Source organism: Heptranchias perlo, chromosome 37 (genome assembly GCF_035084215.1).
Source record: "Heptranchias perlo isolate sHepPer1 chromosome 37, sHepPer1.hap1, whole genome shotgun sequence".
Classification (NCBI taxonomy): domain Eukaryota; kingdom Metazoa; phylum Chordata; class Chondrichthyes; order Hexanchiformes; family Hexanchidae; genus Heptranchias; species Heptranchias perlo.
The window spans coordinates 5,162,214-5,182,211 of NC_090361.1; the positions used below are offsets into that span (position 1 = coordinate 5,162,214).

General features: G+C 41.8%; 1 protein-coding gene across 1 annotated transcript in view; it reads right to left on the reverse strand.

Annotated features, from left to right (window-relative positions):
* Positions 1-1,258: 1,258 nt before the first annotated feature.
* The window catches only part of LOC137304424 (complement C3-like), a 94,211-nt gene continuing 75,471 nt past the window's right edge, over positions 1,259-19,998 (reverse strand). Inside the window, exons 32-41 of the mRNA XM_067973017.1 lie at positions 19,890-19,980; positions 17,348-17,399; positions 15,117-15,204; positions 14,117-14,206; positions 10,812-10,917; positions 10,209-10,298; positions 8,300-8,389; positions 5,405-5,488; positions 3,470-3,596; positions 1,259-1,803 (exon numbers count right to left, since the gene is read on the reverse strand). Of these exons, the coding sequence (XP_067829118.1) occupies positions 1,662-1,803; positions 3,470-3,596; positions 5,405-5,488; positions 8,300-8,389; positions 10,209-10,298; positions 10,812-10,917; positions 14,117-14,206; positions 15,117-15,204; positions 17,348-17,399; positions 19,890-19,980 (960 nt within the window). The 3' untranslated portion in view covers positions 1,259-1,661. The remainder of the gene's footprint in view (positions 1,804-3,469; positions 3,597-5,404; positions 5,489-8,299; positions 8,390-10,208; positions 10,299-10,811; positions 10,918-14,116; positions 14,207-15,116; positions 15,205-17,347; positions 17,400-19,889; positions 19,981-19,998) is intronic.

The window sequence follows — 19,998 nt, forward strand, 5'->3', positions numbered from 1 at the left end:
GCATAGCAAGATCCCACAAACAGCAAGGAGATAATGACCAGATCATCTGTTTTTTAATTGATGTTGGTTGAAGGATACATATTGGCCAGGACATCGGTAATAACTCCCCTGCTCTTCTTTGAATAGTGCCATGGGATCTTTTACCCCGACTTGAGAGGGCAGACGGACCTCAGTTTAACGTCTCATCCAAAAGACAGCACCTCCGACAGGGCAGCACTCCCTCAATGCTGCACTGAAGTGTCGGCGTAGATTTTGTGCTCAAGTCTTTGGAGTGGGACTTGAACCCACAACCTTCTGAGTCAGAGGCGAGAGTGTAGCACCTAACCTGGAACTGACGTGCAGGATAAGGTGCTTGGCATTGAACATTAGGTGAATAGCAATAGTCCTTTATATAAAACGTTATCAAACCCCTTTTGGAAATCTCGCGTCTAGCGAGAGGTAAAACTCACCATTAAATGTGCGAGTACATTGCCACTATCCTCCTGACCACAGCACAGACACTCCATACATCATGGCCCCAAATTTCATCCTCATTCTCGGGCCAGAATAACACTCAAAATTGGAGCGCAGAACTTACCGCTTCTTCCCCTCCATCGTTCTGCCCGCCGCCATTTTGATTGGGGTCTTCAGATGGGCGGAAATAGGCAAATCGGGGTCCTTTGACTTCATTGGACCCTGATGCAATTTGTGAGTACCAATGGGCACTGGATATAGAGTGACCAATCCAACAGTCCTTAAAGGGACTGCTGGGAGCCGCTCCCAGGGCAGGTAGGGTTTTTTTTAAAAAACAGTAATTTTCGTGCTCCTCCTGGCCCCACGAAAATTGAGCTACCTGATGCCCAACCTTCAGTGGCCCTCCCACAGGGTCGTCTTCCCCCACTTCTTAGTCAGAAAATGCTGCTCGGAGATGAGTTGCTGGATTTCCTGCCTCAGCCCGCCGTGAATATTAAAACGAGGCCCAACCTTGAAAATGTTTTGTACAAATTTACCCTACATATCCTTGTGCATTTTTCCCTGTGTGCACACAACGATGGAAGCCATTTCGTCATTATAAGTTCTTCCTTATACACCCTCACTTGTGCATACACAACAATAGAGGGAAAACAGCCAGATTAACAGGGAAATATAGGACATATGTCTAGCAAACGTTAAAGAGCACTGGGAGTTTGGGCTGGTAATCAAAGAGGTGTCAGATAACGATTGTCAATCTGCATGGAATTACTTGACAGCACTATAAATTTCAAACAGTGAGACAAAATGTTTTTTCAGCATCTTTTTATTGACTGTAATCATACTGCAATACAAAAACATCAGCGGAAATATGAAGTCAAGTAAATACTGCGCCAGAAATACAACCTTGTCAATGCTGTAATTATTAGTCAGAAGAGCTCATCTCTGAAAACTATCTTTGGGACTCACTTTCTGTATCCTTTATAGACAGCTGATCTAGTCATTAGCCTCATTGGGATTAACATCAGATGTCATGATACAGAAGTGATCCTTAAACCAGGTTTCACTGTATGCAATGTTACTCTATATTTTTCCTGCAAAAAAATTTTGCAGAGGTAATAAGTTTCCACATCGTTTTATACTTGATTATAAAGCTTTATTTATTTTATATGCAAATAATGTTTACCAACTTTCGTCATGCTATAAAATAATCAAGTGCCACAGCCGTGAATCATTAGGTTTTCGGAAAACATCGCTAAGTCTTGACAGAGTCTGCTGTTGGGGCGTTGTTGGCACGCAACGTCATTTGGCCACCATTCCATCCAGGTTTCTCCTCCAATCACGTAGGATAATCTGAAATTGAGAGATTTAGTGATTACCCGTTGAATCTTACAGCACAGAAGGAGGCCGTTCGTCCCATCGTGCCTGTGCCGGCTCTTTGAAAGAGCTACCCAATTAGTCCCACTCTCCCTGCCCTTTCCCCATAGCCCTGCAGGTGTCTCCTTTTCAAGTATTTATCTCATTCCCTTTTCAAAGTTACTATTGAATCTGCTTCCACCGCCCTTTCAGGCAGCGCATTCCAGATCATAACAACTCGCTGCGTAAAAAACATTTCTGCTCAACTCCCCTCTGGTTCTTTTGCCAATTACCCTAAATCTGTGTCCTCTGGTTACCGACCCTCCTGCCAGTGGAAACAGTTTCTCCTTATTTACTCTATCAAAACCTGTCATAATTTTGGAACACCTCTATTAAATCTCCCCTTAACCTTCTCTGCTCTAAGGAGAATAATCCCAGCTTCTCCAGTCTCTCCACATTGCCAACGTCCCTCATCCCTGGTACCATTCTAGTAAATCGCCTCTGCACCCTCTCCAAGGCCATGACATCCTTCCGAAGTGCGGTGCCCAGAATTGAACACAATACTCCAGCTGAGGCATAAGCAGTGTTTTTTAAAGTATATCTTCCTTGCTTTTGTACTCTGTGCCTCTATTTATGAAGCCAAGGATTCCATCTGCTTTTTTAACAGCCTTCTCAACTTGTCCTTCCACCTTCAAAGATTTGTGTATGAAAACCCTCAGGTCTGTCTGTTCCTGCACCCCCTTTAAAATTATACCCTTCAGTTTATATTGCCTCTCCTCATTCCTGCTCCCAAAATGTATCACTTATGAGGAAGAAAACTCACAGGAACACTAATAATGAATACTTTCTAAATATTTTCTAAATTAACAAGAACTTTTGCGATAGCTAGTGACTATTTCTAAAATTACAAAATGTTTTACTGAAATGTGATAGTTAACATTTCCAAAAATCATGGAATAGTTTAGGTTATTCTGGGATTGAAGACTGAAAACGGGCATTATGGTTTTCCATGATCTCAAATTGTTATACGAAGTGAAATGTAATAATTTATCCCTCAACCAACATTACTAAAACTGATTATCTGGTTATTTATCTCATTGCTGTTTGTGGGATCTTGCTGTGCGCAAATTGGCTGCCGCGTTTCCTACATTACAACAGTGACTACACTTCACAAGTACTTCATTGGCTGTAAAGCAGTTTGGGACGTCCTGAGATTGTGAAAGGCTCTATAGAAATGCAAGTTCTTTCTTCTTTCTAATAATCTACGCACATAACTTTCTCCTCCCTTTTAAGTAAAAAGGTACCTAATGTCTGAAACAAGTGTGAGAACTGCCCCTCCAACAAAAAAAAGTGCTACTACAGAGGAAGGTGAACATTTTGGAGCTGATGGGAATCTGTCCGCCAAGCCCACAGGCAACAAGAGTGAGTGACGTGAACATTATGTGCTACTGAGTTCTAAACTGTTGTCCAGATTGCACAGCCGATTTTCCATCTCTCATCATGAATTAGACAGCCAGTTTCTTTAGATTACAATATCATGAGCCTTTTAAAAACTGTTTCATTTTCTAAGTTTGTTTCTCTGGTATACTAACAACATTTCAATTGTATGAGAATGCAGGAAACCATACAAAAGAATAAAATCAGTTCTGAATTTACAACTTACTTTTTGTCCAGATCTGATCCCTCCCCCATTATTAGATAATTCTCGTTCAAGGCCACGTCAAATTTATCTCCACAGTTGCTGTGGGTGATTAGTAGTCTTTCTTGTCCCTCTTCAACTTCATCGCTTCCTAAAAACAACATCCACAGTGTCAGATGGAAGATTACTCTGATGTACCATAGTTCAATGTTGTCCCAAACGTTAGCCACCAGACACGTGGTGAATTGGGAATCCAGATGTGGCTAATTACAGTTCTAATTAGTAAATAAAACATGAGTAGTGGACCTGTGGGCCTGTGATCTCACGGAGCATGCATGTGTACTTTAACCTTTTTGTGCGTTTGTTCCAGAGTTTGGGACAGCTAGACCAGGAAATAAGCCGTTTATCACAGGTGTTCACACCTCCCCAGTTGTACTGGTTCCTGACACCCTATAATAATTGTAAAACACAATTCCATCCATGTTGCTAAAGTGGAATTTGCCTATAGGACACCCCTTGTCCACCAGAGTGACTAGACTCTACTGCTCCTAAAGTAGCTGTTGAGGCCATCTTCGGAAGGCAGTCAATCCTCTCAGGGATTGATGGCCTGCTCGCTCCTTTATTTTGAGACCTTTGTAAGGCCCATACAGAGCCTGCACCCGCAGGCATAGGTTTTCTTTAGCCTATTGAGGCGGACGAGGCAGAATTTCCCAGGAAAGGCCGGGAACTACCCCAGCCACACTCACTTGATGTGGAGAGGGGGGCGGGCGGGGTTGGGTATCAGAAGGTTCACCCACCATAATATCCCAGCCTCCTTTGAGTGAGGTGGAATCCTGCCAGAACCAGATTCCACCACATTTTCCTGTCCCACCTTCAGCACTTACAATGGAAGTGCGTTTGGGGCAAGATCTGAATTTCGAACCCTGGGTCTTTGGTAAGGTTCCTTTATTGGCTATGCATATAAATGCAAGTTGTTGTTTTTTTTTATTCATTCATGGGATGTGGGCATCGCTGGCGAGGCCGGCATTTATTGCCCATCCCTGATTGCCCTTGAGAAGGTGGTGGTGAGCCGCCTCCTTGAACCACTGCAGTCCATGTGGTGAAGATTCTCCCACAGTGCTGTTAGGAAGGGAGTTCCAGGATTTTGACCCAGCGACGATGAAGGAACGGCGATATATTTCCAAGTCGGGATGGTGTGTGACTTGGAGGGGAACGTGCAGGTGCCATGTGCCTGCTGCTCTTGTCCTTCTAGGTGGTAGAGGTCGCGGGTTTGGGAGGTGCTGTCGAAGAAGCCTTGGCAAGTTGCTGCAGTGCATCCTGTGGATGGTACACACTGCAGCCGCAGTGCGCCAGTGGTGAAGGGAGTGAATGTTTTGGGTGGTGGATGGGGTGCCAATCAAGCGGGCTGCTTTGTCCTGGATGATGTTGAGCTTCTTGAGTGTTGTTGGAGCTGCACTCATCCAAGCAAGTGGAGAGTATTCCATCACACTCCTGACTTGTGCCTTGTAGATGGTGGAAAGGCTTTGGGGAGTCAGGAGGTGAGTCACTCGCCGCAGAATACCCAGCCTCTGACCTGTTCTTGTAGCCACAGTATTTATATGGCTGGTCCAGTTAAGATTCTGGTCAATGGTGACCCCCAGGATGTTGATGGTGGGGGACTCGGCGATGGTAATGCCGTTGAATGTCAAGGGGAGGTGGTTAGACTCTCTCTTGTTGGAGATGGTCATTGCCTGGCACTTGTCTGGCGCGTTGTCCTAAAGCTATAGTTTAACTTGAAATAATGTTCAGGATCAGGCTTTTCTATACTACGTAATATTTTGTATGCCTCCTTCATGAGTAATATGCAACAATAAAAAGGAACATTATTTTGCTCAATCCTTATAAACGTAAATTATTCAATTTACTGATACTTTGCTTTCTTTATAGCGCCAGGGTTCAAGAAGTATGAAAATAACTCACCTTGTTTTATCACAGTCAGAATTTTCATTCTGTAGTACAGGTAATTGTCTTTCTTGTCTTTGTTAATAAATGTTATTTTGTAAACTAGAAGGAATAAAATATGTGTTAAATATTGTTGATTGTGTATTATCAGCACCATACACGCGGTGGCTTTGCTAACAGGAGTGGAGCACAGTCGCGACGTTTAGCTGCTAACCAGGTATAAGCCTCGAAGGCCACTGCTCTAAGTAGATAAATCCAGGTAAGTTTAATTGTAATTGCTATGGCTTCCTCAGGTCAGAGGCTGGTTGCTCATAGCAGGTTTTTGGGTAAATCAGAGGTCATACTGACTTTTGTAAAAAAAAAAGTCTTTTTTTTTTAAGTGTGGCACATCACTTTTACAGACATGTTTCAAAGCTGCTCCAAAAACGCTGGCAGATGTGCTGTAGTGCTGCTCACAGTATCTCAGATGATTCACCGATGGGTTTATAAGGGTCAGGTTGCTGCATAAAATGCATCTTGTATTATTCTGCTGCAATGGTAAAGCTGTGCTCGCTTGAAGCCAGAAAGTCTAATTGCTCTTAAGTAAAGAACAAGTGAGATCTCACTGTAGTCACTTTTCAGGCAGCAAGTCTTGAGACTTGGTGGAGGGGAAATGTTTCTATTTTAACGATTGAGTAGGAAAATATAACAAAAAAAACCTACTCCAAATGCCAAGATGCAGCAGCACTCATCATAACATTAAGCCACTACACTTCAAAAAGTAATTAATTGGATGTAAAACACTTTGGGATTTAGCCTGAGGACATGTTGAGGTACTATCGTATATAGATTCAAGTTCTGTCTTTAAGTCATTTTTCCCAATTGACAACAAAATACTGATTCTCCCATAATTTTACTTTAAAGCAAACATGGCGGTCAATTGTGGATTTCTAGACACAAAAGGCATCAAGGGGTATGGGGAGAGAGCAGGAATATGGTGTTGAGATAGAGGATCAGCCTTGATCATATCGAATGGCGGAGCAGGCTCGAAGGGCCGAATGGCCGACTCCTGCTCCTATTTTCTAAGACTATCGTAGACAGAATTCTGGGTGCAACTAGTTAGCAACTGCATATATTGCAGTGCTATTTTACGTAAAATAGTTACTGAAGAATACATAAAGAGTTACCTCTCCAAGTAAGGAGAAGCATGCCAACTCTCAAAGAATCTGAAAGACAGCCAGGTGGGGCTCATCCTGGCACTGGGGAAGGAAAGTGTGGCCCCTCTTGCTGTCCGCACGCACTTGAGTGCCAGTTCATGCAGGTCAGCGCGAGACGGCAGTGGGTTTTGTGAAAGAAACAGCTTTCGTAGAATGGGGGGGTGGGGCTCCTTTCCCAGCATCCAAAGCGTCGGAGAAATGGCTCTATCCCTGGGGCTGGAATGCTGTAGATACGTTTCACCCCAGGGATGGAGCTGTTTCTCTGCCGTTAACATTGCAATGTTTTTTCCCGAGTTGCTCACAGTGGTGCCCGGGAAATCAACCCTCAATTCCGGGAGACTCCCGGACAATCCGGGTGGGTTGGCAACCCTAACTATGGCAGAGGAAGTGGCATCGTAACAACATTCCAAGACTGGGCTGTACCAGAATAGCAGCATCCAGCCTGGTGCTCCTGCTCCCCACATGGTAGGCTCCCTATTTCAGCTGTGATAGGCACAGATCAAAAAAGCAAATACTTCCCAAAAAGGAGGGAAAGCTGGTTAGCAGGGGCCATTCTTGTGTATATTCTATTAAACAAATCCAGCGTGGATACAAAATTGGCTAAGGGACAGAAAGCAGAGACTGGTGGCGAACGGTTGTTTTTCAGACTGGGAGGGGAAGTATTCTCGAATATGCCCAGCATTTAAAACCAGCACAAATCAAGTGGAAACTCTACCCCATGGGATCGTTGATTTTATTAATAGAGTACAAAAGCAAGGAAGTTATGCTAAACCCTTTATAAAACACTGGTTAGGCCTCAGCTGGAGTATTGTGTTCAATTCTGGGCACCACACTTTAGGAAGGATGTCAAGGCCTTGGAAAGGGTGCAGAGGAGATTTACTGGAATGGTTCCAGGGATGAGGGACTTCAATTATGTGGAGAGACTGGAGAAGCTGGGATTGTTCTCCTTAGAGCAGAGAAGGTTAAGGGGAAATTTGATAGAGGTGTTCAAAATTATGAGAGGTTTTGATAGAGTAAATGAGAAACTGCTCCCATTGGCGGAAGGGTCGGTAACCAGTGGACATAGATTTAAGGTGATTGGCAAAAGAACCAGAGGTGACATGAGGAAACATTTTTTTAAGCAGCGAGTTGTTATGATCTGGAACGCACTGAGTGAAAGGGCGGTGGAAGCAGATTCAATAGTAATTTTCAAAAGGGAATTGGATAAATACTTGAAAGGATTTTTTTTTATATATATATAGGACTACGAAGAAAGAGCAGGGGAGTGGAACTAATTGGATAGCTCCACCAAAGAGCCAGTACAGGCACGATGGGCCGAACGGCCTCCTTCTGTGCTGTATCACAGTACGAAATCAAAAGTGGCATTTGCAGATGTGTAGAAACACGGTACTTGCTTATCCTCTTGAGTTGCATACGGTTTATGGCCCATGGAGAGAATGTGGAAGAGGAGAAACCAGAAAATAACACCCCCCTTGCAAAAAGGTGTTTAACAAGAATCATTAAGATTAGTTTTGACCATTTCAAATCATAATTGTAAGCATACCTTTTTGATTCAACTAATCTAACATTTCACAGAATTTCATTGGTACAGATGATATGTATCAATCAACACTATGAATGAATGGCTTTTACAGATAAAATATGTGTGGGTTCGTATCAAGCACTTTCAGGGATCAGTCAAAAGGACTGTTTAGTTTTGTAATAATGATGAATTTACCGTAATCAATTCCAGGGGCACATGACTTTTCCTCTCGCTGATCAGGAGAGATAGGTTTGTCAGACAGGTTCTTGACTGATATGCAGCTTCCTACAAATGGAGAAAGAAAGAGAATTTGATTTCTGAAATAACTGTGTGTGCCAGTTTAAATTTTTGAGACAATTCTTTAAATTGAAAGTGGAAACCCTCTAAATGTTCAACTTCCTTTGCTCTTTGCCTTGATGAGCTATTAGTAATACAAGAAAGTACTCCTAATCGTATTTACGAATAATGTATCTGGTTTTTGGTTTAGTTACAAGCAACTTAGTTGCTCCCTCCCCAAATCCTCTTAGAATCAATATAATTATTTTTTCTTCTATGGTAAATTTGCAATTACTTAACCAAATACTTAATTTATTTTCCCTTTCCTCAAAACCTTCCCCTTTTCTTACTTACTTTCATGATTATAAAATAGATTTTTTCTCTCCTTTGCGTCTTACTTTAATTCTTGCTAAAGTTGTTGTTGATATACCCAAGAGATAAAACTTCACCCTGTTCTATTTGCACAGTTTATTCTTTAATATCTTTGTAATGGTGTATTTAAGCAGAACCTTTCAGTAAAACATTTCTAAATTCAGGACTTTTATTCAAAACCTCCCTCTAATCATGAATAACAATACAGCGTTCATCAGAACTTGCTGACTGTTCGGATGAACAATCATTTTTGAATTCAATGCATAAATGTAAATAAAATGCAGTTGTCAAAAGCATTTAGAATATATTTTTACAAGGTATAAAGATACCACTTTGAAATTTTGACTTCAAATTTGTTAAGCTACATTGTTTTTTTCCAGGAGAACTACATCAGAAAAAGTTGAAACATTCATGCTTTACTCTTGATGTTTTATACGAACAAAACAAATTCTGGTTACTTTTACAGTCTGAGAAATAGTTTCAGTGGGAGGTTTCATTCTTAGATACACCAGAGTTGAGGAGAAAGTACAGCTTATAAACGAGTCCTGATAAATTCTACAAGTGGTCAGTTTTGAAATCAGTACTTTTAAAATTCCTGAAGTTATATGCATAGATGCTGTCGCCTGCTGGTTTGAGTCTTTTTAGCTAACATTTATGGGTCTGGGATTCTCCATGTACTAAGAGCATAAATTTTTTAAACAGGCACAGGACCCAAAAATGCTACTTTACGGCTGTTTGATCATCTTCTTGTACAATTTGTAACTTTTTACATCTTTATTATGTTACAAATTTTACTTCCAGTAATAAGTGCTAGGCTTAAATGAAGAAAGTTGGTGGCTGAAATACTGACAACTATTTGGTTTGTTGCCTTTATTTTACTAATGTTTATTTCATTGTTGTCACAAACTCGATCTATACATTGTTCTCATGTCTCTACATCTTCTACTGTGGCCTCGCTGCTGTTTTATGAATATGAAATTTAAGCGATGGACAAGATGCACACTGAGACCAATGGTTTTATATTATGAGTGCCTTTATGCTCCAAGCAGGAAACCATGCTCACAGAGAATGTGAGTCAAAGAACCTTGTAGCCCTATCTCCATCACATGCTCCCTGCAAGCGGAGCTCACCACTAGAAGCGCAGCAATGCAAAATCACCTATATAGATTGGCTACCGTTAAACTGATATTTATATAAAATTATTAATAATGGTATGCATTTTCTGTGCTATCAAAATTACTTTGTCAAGTTTGTGCGGGTAACAAAATCATGGAGATTTGTAGTTGTGAATCAGCTGATGTCAGCATTCAATGGGACTTCACCCCATTATGATTGGAAATCATAGCACTACTTGATCATTTTAACTTAGATTTTATCCCAAACATAATAAGTGAAAGAATCGCAGAGTGCATTAAATGAAAAATATATCCATATAAAACTTATAACTGAATCTTACCTTCTGCACATCTGCATACTTCACCTTGACAGATTTTGGTAAGCATAATGCTGCTTTCGTTGACATGGTAGAATTTAGTGCAACTGTTTTCTGTATGTAGAAAACAAAAAAATTACGTGAATATAATAGATATATAGTAAGACAAGCAATATAAACAATTTCAGCACGATTTATTAAAACATTGAAATCTGACTTGCTAAAAAATGTCTTCAGTTTTCCATTCAGGAATAATCGAGTTTGACAGAGAATGAAGCATTTTGTAATATTAGCCCAGAAATTACTGTTTGTTATGTTAACTGTCCACGAGCAGAAAAAAATTACCAAATTAAAATACTAATCGTGGCAATGAATACATTAAGGAGATCCATCCCCTTTGAGTATTTACCAATGTTTTGTTATGTTGTCAAGTCAATAATTATTTTAAGCTTTACACTTGAACATGATTATTATTATTTTATAAATCTTTAATTCATATCTTTCCTAGGGCTATCCTGTGCCCACTGCACTGATTTTCCTCATGTCACATGATTTTCAAGCAACACTTTTTCTTTCTCATCTTATATTCCCAAGAGAAGTCAAACTAAATCAGCAAGACTGTCTCACCTGTATCGTAATATTCATAAATCTTGACAGATGCTGGTTGGACAAGTCCAACTTTGAAGGACTGATGTACTTTAAATCCAAAACAAGTATCTTCTACATGAGAAACCTGTTTGCAATTTGAAAGAATAATCAAAGCGTAAATATCAGAACAAAATTGATCAGTTACAGATTAGCTAAAAGGATTAATTTGCATCTGTGAGATATAAAGAAATGGGTACAGCACTCTAGGAGATAGAACTCACCTCAAGATACTCAATAAGGTGGTTGCTTCAGAAGTGTCAAAGACAAAAAAAAAATCTCACAGGCATGAATGAGATGTACAAGTCTTCGACATGAAAAAATAAATGATTAGCTCAATGTGAAGTAAATCCCACTTTCAAATTAAATTTAGAAGACTTCTTAAAATCTAGTGAGGAAAAGTTAAAACTCATTAGTTCAGGCATTAGGTGGTAGGACTCTTTGTCTTTTTCCCTTTGGGGTTGGGTTTGAATTTAGCGAAGTTGGATGGGATGAACATGTCTTTCTCGGTCGTTTTATAAGTGAAATGCTGTTTAACAGTCTCAACCCCACTTCTGGCGGAAACAAATTCACAGCATCATTTGGCATAAGTTAGCACTTTTCCTCGGCAAGGCCATGAGAACAGCTAGTGCGGGAAAGGTTAAATACACTAGTGCGGCTTTCTTAAGGTGCTGGAGCAGGGAAATTTGCTCTGCGTTTGCTTAGGCTGTTTAGGGATTGTTTGACGTGGATAGTCTATGTCAAAAGAATCTTATTACTGAGTAATGAAGCCTCTCGCATTGACCAGTTTAAAACGAATGAACAATGTTTACATATTAATATTGCCAAAATTACGTTGCTCGCCTCAATCCAAATTGATTGATCTATTGGATGATGTGACAAGTTGGATTAATAATGTAAGGAGCAGAGTTAAGATTGGAGTCAATTTTAAGCCTACTGCCCAGCGGAAACCAGGTAGGTAAGCAACTAAAATTGACCGGGTGACTCACCCACCAACGCCCCACCATATTTAAATTTTAACCTGCTCTTCTGAGCAGGCAGCAAGGGCACCTGCCCGTAGGGTCCTTCTTTAAAATATGCGCTTCAGGATCCTATAACATCATTGGGTCCCGACCGCGATTTTAACTCCGACCTGAGCAGTGAAACCGCTGTGGCCTTCCAGTCAGGTAAAGTCAAGTGAGAAGAGGATTGGGAGCAGGAGAGGCCATTCACGTTAAGATTTCTACTTTCCTTTCTGGGGTCAGAAGAAGCAGTAGTGGCCCCTGGGACACTGGCCTCCGTACTTACCCGAGTGCTGGCGGGCAGCCAGCCATGGGGTAACCGAGTTTCAGACTGGCAAGAAGTTGAGCGGGGAGCCGGTGGTACCGTAATGAGGCCCAGTGATCAAAATCATTGTGGCTTCTTTCTGTTGCGGTCAGGCACACGGGAACCTAACTGAAATCAGCACTTTCCCACTAAAAATCCGCTGGCAGTTAAAATCCGCCCCACTAACCCATGACATCATTAATGGAGCACTGCAATGAAAGGAAGGAGCAGCAGAAATTTAGAAATAATAAATATATGCCTTCAATTTATTGTAAACTTCAAACCTCACTGCTATTAATAACTTAAATGAGGTAAATTTCTGTCGGATGCAACCTCTGATTGCAACGATTGGTTCTATTTTTTGACCATATTTTCATTCAACCCTCCCTGCTGATGTACCGTTGCCACAGTATGGTGTGGGTCACTAAAGGATTAGTTCTATCTGTGAAACTGTTTTGCCAAGGCTTCTTCGACAGCACCTCCCAAACCCGCGACCTCTACCACCTAGAAGGAGAAGAGCAGCAGGCACATGGGAACAACACCACCTGCACGTTCCCCTCCAAGTCACACGCCATCCCGACTTGGAAATACATCGCCGTTCCTTCATCGTCGCTGGGTCAAAATCCTGGAACTCCCTTCCTAACAACACTGTGGGAGAACCGTCACCACACGGACTGCAGTGGTTCAAGAAGGCGGCTCACCACCACCTTCTCAAGGGCAATTAGGGATGGGCAATAAATGCGGGCCTCGCCAGCGGCGCCCACATCCCATGAACGAATAAAAAAAAATTAATGAGAAACGGCTGATCCCAGGCAAACCCAAATTGAGTAATTTCGACCACATTCTGTGATGTGATGTGATGAACAGACTGGCAATAGTGACCCGAAAACTGTCAGCACATCTCAAGAAGCTGTTGCTGGTTTTCCAGGAATTGGGGCACCTGAAAACCTTTGCGGTACCATTTTCATTCAGCTAGTCCACCTGTGTGCAGAAACGACACTGTGGACCAAAAAATAACTTTCAAGTTCCCTCACGCACTTATCAACTGGCACTGAGCTTTGCCACGTGCTAAAAAAAAAGAGAAAGTCAGATCTAACAAATCCACCATTAAAACTTTCAACACGCATTCTGTCCCCAAGTGTAACACATCAGTCCAGTTGTCTAGAAAAGAGTGTCCATGTTAAGAACATGAGAACATAAGAAATAGGAGCAGGAGTAGGCCAATCGGCCCCTCGAGCCTGCTCCGCCATTCAATAAGATCATGGCTGATCTGATCCTAACCTCAAATCTAAATTCATGTCCAATTTCCTGCCCGCTCCCCGTAACCCCTAATTCCCTTTACTTCTAGGAAACTGTCTATTTCTGTTTTAAATTTATTTAATGATGTAGCTAATTTATTTAATGATGTAGCTATATAATGATGTTGGTGTATGGCCACCATTTGGGTAACCTTAAATAATTAGTCTTTAATGAGTATAGCTAGTTAGGATAGTGTCAACTGTGGCTCAGTTGGTAGCACTCTCACCTCTGAATCAGAAGGTCATGAGTTCAAGCCCCACTCGATGAGACTCGAGCACAAAATCTAAGCCGACACTCCAGCACAGCATCTGAGGGAGTGCTGCAATGTGGGAGTGTGTCGTCTTTCGCATGAGATATTAAACTGAGGCCCCGTCTACCCTCTCAGGTGGATGTAAAAGATCCCATTGCACTATTCGAAGTAGAGCAGGGGAGTTCTCCCTGGTGTCCTGGCCAACATTTATCCCTCAACCAACATCACTAAAACAGATTATCTGGTCATTATCATGGGTGTGTGGGATCTTGCTGTGCGCAAATTGGCTGCTGTGATTACAACAGTGACTACACTTCAAAAGTATTTTGTTGGCTGTAAAGCGCTTTGGGACGTCCTGTGGTCATGAAAGGCATTATATAAATACAAGACTTTTTTATATCTTATAATTGTCAAAAATATAGGCACTTCTTACCGAATTCAAATAAATGATGAGTGATCCTCTGACTGATAATGCCTTGTCTAGTTCAAATTTTGATATAAACTTGTCTACACCTTTTGAAATCTGGAAACAAAGCAGGTTTATGTTAGGTGATGTTGGGCCAAGTAATGGCAAATGCTACATATAGAATGTCTCAAAATCTTCAGAGGGTTCGTTATATTGTAAAAGAGCTGAATGCGGTTGACCAACCAAGCAGCCACCAATGACTCGGGCACCCACAGAGTTTGGATCAATGGCCAACCTTGTACTATGAAACCTGTCGACAGAAAATTGCTCGTTGCATTTTTAATATTCGCTTACCAGTGTAAGGAGAGTTTCTTCTCAGATTTTAGTACCAGATAGAAAAGTGATACTGTGATCACATGTTGACTACTAATTGAACTTTCAAGAGATATAGTTGTCAACCTACCACTGCTCTATTTTAATGTCAGGTGAGGAAGCATGCCTCTGCCACTAGAGAGGGCATGGAACTTCTTAAGGTCAGTGCTCTCCAATGGGATAGCCAAACTGGATTCAGCCATGACTGAAAATATTTTCCTAGCCTTGCATTTGGAGCCATGATCAACTGAACATTCCTCCCTCAACCAACACCACCAAAAACAGACTAATTGGTCATTCAAGGGTGGTAGAAGCAATTCAATAGTAACTTTCAAAAGGGAATTGGATAAATACTTGAAAAGCAAAAAATCTGCAAGGCTCTGGGGAAAGAGCAGGGGAGTGAGGCTAACTGGATAGCTCTTTCAAAGAGCTGGCACAGACACAATGGGTTGAATGGCCTCCTTCTGTGCTGTATGATTCTATGATTCACCTCGTTGGTTGTGAGAGATCCTGCTGTGTGCAAGTAGCTGGTTACGTAACAGCTCCATGTTACCTCAAGGTAATGCATTGTGAGTGAAGGACTTTGAGATATTTCTCAGACATGATACAGTTGCTCTATAAATGCAAGTCTTTCTTATTGAAGAAGATGTCTTACCAATTCAAGATCTTGTAAATCTGGAGAAAATCCTGTCAGCATAGAAATATCTACAATGACCATTGAGGAATCTGCTTGGTCAAGATATCTGTAAACAGCAAGTTATTACAGTTTACTTACAAAAGTAGCAAGAAAACTACAACCATCCCATCTTGTGAGCTTTTACTAAGTGAAGTATGCATATTGTGAAACACATCTGCATTCACTTCCTCAGCTAATTATTCACTCTGACCTTTAAAAACATTCCTTTTGGCAACAAAATTGCCTTAATGTCATTTCTTTAAAGCTGAATAATACCATAATCATATTTTTTGCATTCTCATTGACAGAAAAAGTAACTTCCATTTGGAGATAAAAAGACTGAGGGGTAAACATTTGCCTTGGGCTGTTCCACAAAACGGGCAGTATTACCCCATGGACGTCAGGCAAGCAGTGCGACGGAGTCAAGAGAGGTGGTGGTGAGGTTGAGATGAGGGTCATCAGCGTACATGTGGAAGCTGACTCCATAGGGGAATTTTAATTGGGAGACCTCACGTTTCAGGTGGATTCCCGCCTGCCCGCAGCAGAACGAGGCCTCAGCAATATTAATATTAATATGCTGCCGGCCGAGTGGCTGCCAGCCTGTGAAAATTTGAACGGCCCTAGGCTGCCTCCTGGAACTCAGGTAAAAATGGGGACAGGGGTTCCAGGACGGTCTAAGCTTTTCTTTTGGGGCCCGAAGGAGCCACAAAGGAAAGTAAAAAACACTTACGTTGAACGGCCTCTTCTTCCAATCCCCTAGTTTGACTTTCGTTGATGGGAAAGCCGCGGCAGCTTCCCTGCTCAAGTCAGAGTTAAAATCACGGTAAGGGGCCGAATACATCATCAGACCCTGATCTGCATATTTAAAGTAGGACCTCACCGGCTCAGAAGAACAGGTTAAAATTGATGATGGAGGGATCCATGTGAGACATCGGCGGGTAAGTCACCCAGATGACTTTAACTGCACACCTGCACAGTTTCCTGTTGGGTGGGTTGGATCAAAATGGACTCCACGTCTTCGGATGATGTCGCCAAGTGGCAGCATGGAGATGAGGAACAGGAGGGGACCAAGGACAGATCCTTGGGGGACTCCAGAGATAATGGTGCAGGGACTCGAGGAGAAGCCATTGCAGGAGATGCTCTGATTACAATTGGACAGGTAAGGGTGGAACTAAGCGAAGGCATTCCCTGTGAACTGGACGATGGAAGAGAGGCATTGGAGGAGGATGGTGTGGTCAATTGTGTCAAAGGCTACAAAGAGGTCAAGGAGGAAAATGCACAATGGTTACGGTCACTGAGGATATCATTCCTGACTTTAATTAAAGCTGTTTCAGTGCAGTGGCAAGAGTGGGAAGCTGACTGGGGCAATTCAAACATGGAGCTGCAGGAAAGATGGGCCTAAATTTCAGAAGCAACAACACAATCAAGGACTTTGGAGGGGAAAGGGAGTTTGGAAATGGGGCAGTTGCTTGCAAGAACAGAGGGGTCAAGGGTAGTTTTTTTTGAGAGGGGTGATGATGGCAGTTTTAAAGGGCCCTGACATTGTAAATGGTTCCCTCTCCTCAGGCCATTACCTGAGGAGAGGGAACCATTTACAATGTCAGCTAACATGGGAACCAGGAAAGTAAGTTCGGTGGTCAGCAGTTTAATGAGAATGGGAGGTCAAGGTAGCAGATAGATCTCACAGGGAAAGATGAGCTCAGAAAGGGCATGAAAGGAGAAAGGAGAGGAACTAGAGAACGGTGCGAGTTCAGGGCTAGGACCATGGGAGGTATGTCTTGGTGGGCAAGGGGAAGGAGGGAAACTAGCAGAGCCAGCTAAATGGATGGCCTCAATCTTAGTGACAAAGAAATCCATGAGCTCCTCGCACTTGTTAGAGGTGAGTATGCAGGGGAGAGAGTTTAATTGTACACCATCTCTGCTCCCAAACACTTACAGAGGATTAGCATGAACTTCAGCAGCTTTTTAATTTGCTTTCTATTTCAGTAGATATTTTTAATCTTCTTACTTGAATACTGAATGCAGATATTATTAGGAATGATTCAGCTGACAACTTGAAAGGGCTGAATAAACATTAATCCAAGCTTTCAAATGTGCATGTTAATTATGTTCCCTCTCAGCTCACACTCAGCAACCTCTCTAAACCAATTACCTTGATGATATCAGATAACAAATGAACCTCAAAAATTATTGAAATTTGAGCTACTTACCTTGCACAGATAATTAGCTTGATAGAATTAAAAGTGTCTTTTGGTCGAATGGCTGTAACAATGCAAAACAAGATTAGTTATTGCAATCATAAACACTTTAGTTCACAATTATATATTCTGACGTGCATAAAAGATAAAGAACTTGCATTTATAGCATGCCTTCCACGACCTCTGGACATCCCAAAGCGCTTTATCGCCAATGAACTACTTTTGAAGTGTAGTCACTGTTGTAATGTAGGAAACGCAGCAGCCAATTTGGGCACAGCAAGGTCCCACAAACAGCAATGAAATAAATGACCAGGTCAGCCATTCTTAGGAGTTGGTTTAGGGATAAATGTTGGCCAGGACATCAGGAGAACTCCCCTGTTCCTCTTTGAAAAGTGGGCCATGGGTTAGGAACATAAGAACATAGGAACAGGAGTAGGCCATTCAGCCCCTCGTGACTGCTCCGCCATTTGATAAGAGCATGGCTGATCTGTGAACTAACTCCATATACCTGCCTTTGGCCCATATCCCTTAATACCTTTGGTTGCCAAAAAGCTATCTATCTCACATTTAAATTTAGCAATTGAGCTTCTATCAATTGCCGTTTGCGGAACAGAGTTCCAAACTTCTACCACCCTTTGTGTGTAGAAATGTTTTCTAATCTCGCTCCTGAAAGGTCTGGCTCTAATTTTTAGACTGTGCCCCCACTCCTAAAATCCCCAACCAGCGGAAATAGTTTCTCTCTATCCACCCTATCTGTTCCCCTTAATATCTCATAAACTTCGATCAGATCACCCCTTAACCTTCGAAACTCTAGAGAATACAACCCCAATTTGTGTAATCTCTCCTCGTAACTTAACCCTTGAAGTCCGGGTATCATTCTAGTAAACTTACGCTGCACCCCCTCCAAGGCCAATATGTCTTTCCGAAGGTGCGGTGCCCAGAACTGCTCACAGCACTCCAGGTGCGGTCTAACCAGGGTTTTGTATAGCTGCAGCATAACTTCTGCCCCCTTGTACTCTAGTCCTCTAGATATAAAGGCCAACATTCCATTTGCCTTCTTGATTATTTTCTGCACCTGTCACGTTCACCTGAGAGGGCAGACTTGGTTTAACGTCGCATCCGAAAGACGCCACTTCCGACAGTGCAGCACTCCCTCAGTACTGCATTGGTGTGTCAGTATAGATTATGTGCTCAAGTCTCTGGAGTGGGGCTTAAACTACTTGTCAACGTCTAGGATTTTTAGCTCCATACCAAATCTCATCTTCATACTCAGCCAAACAGGACCACCTGACCTCAAGTAAACTTTCTGTCTTAGAGGCAAGAGTTCCACCACTGAACCAAGGCTGATACCTTTCTTTTCACACTCCTGCAAACCTTTTCTTTTGAAGTTTAAAATTCCCATTCCTACTCCACTAGTTATTTATCTGGTGTTGAGATTCAGCGATAAAACCAAGTTGAAATGTTCTGGGAGGACGTTGCAGGTGTTTAAAGAGCCAGGTCCTGAATGATCAAATTCCAAATCCGCCATCTCCTGCCCAATACTCGATCTACCACCCCCACCCATCCGCTCACCCACCCCCCCAAAACCTGTCATCTCCCACTGCAGTCCTGATCCGTCCACCCAAAACAATGTAGAGCACTCATAAATCGCCCAGGGAATTGATTACCAGAAGCTGAAAGATACATTGCTCAACAAGCATAATAGGATTATGTAGTGCAATGGAGAATGTATTATTTTGGTAATATATTTTACATGTTGTTCAGAATAAAAGGAATGCTGGCAAAAAGAGATTAGTATAAAATAAAGTAACTGGTAGAAAGAAATTATATAGAAACTGAAATTCATTTTAAAAACAGACAAAATTGTATATTGGATGGTTTAATATAATTGTAGATGTTTAGGAATAAAATAAATGTTAGAATAATGTGAAACATCTAAACTTGGCTCTTTTAACAGAACATTTCAACTTGGTTTTATCACTGAATCTCAACACCAGATAAATAACTAGTGGAGTTGGAATAAAGTGAAACATCTAAAATTGGTACGTGTGTCATGCTCTCAATTTTAGAGCAAGGGAAACAAACGTCTCTTATGAGATTTTGCTCAGGAGAGGGGACATGGTAGCAGTAGAATGAAGAGAGGGGGTTAGCAGTGAGGGGAGGGGCTAAAGGACGGAAAAGGCTGCAGAATGGTCAAAGAGGGGCAACATACTCTCGATCTTGGAAATGGAATAATTTCAAATGTGGAATTAAGACAATGGAGAGGAGAGGCCAATGGGTTGCAGGGTTAGACCTAGCAGCCTGATCCCTGTTACCCAATTGTCATGCAGCTGCACTCTGGAATTCCCTTCCCATCACTCAGACAGGACCCCGATGCTATTTTAACTGCCTACTGAGCGAGGCTAAAATTTCCCGTCATGTTTCTTTAAACAAAAAGAAATGCAAGAATGATTCTTGTTCGTGGTTGTATTGCAGAGCTTGCTGTGCTATAAGTAACTATGAGAAGCTTATCAATGAGAAATAATGCTCCCTGGATATTTTGTGTACCGCTCACCTTGAGGGACCTCTTCAACAGTTATATCTAAATTGAATTTCTTGCACTCCTTGGCTTTGTCAGACAACAAAGTATGATAACTTGTTAGAACCTATATAGTTAAAACACA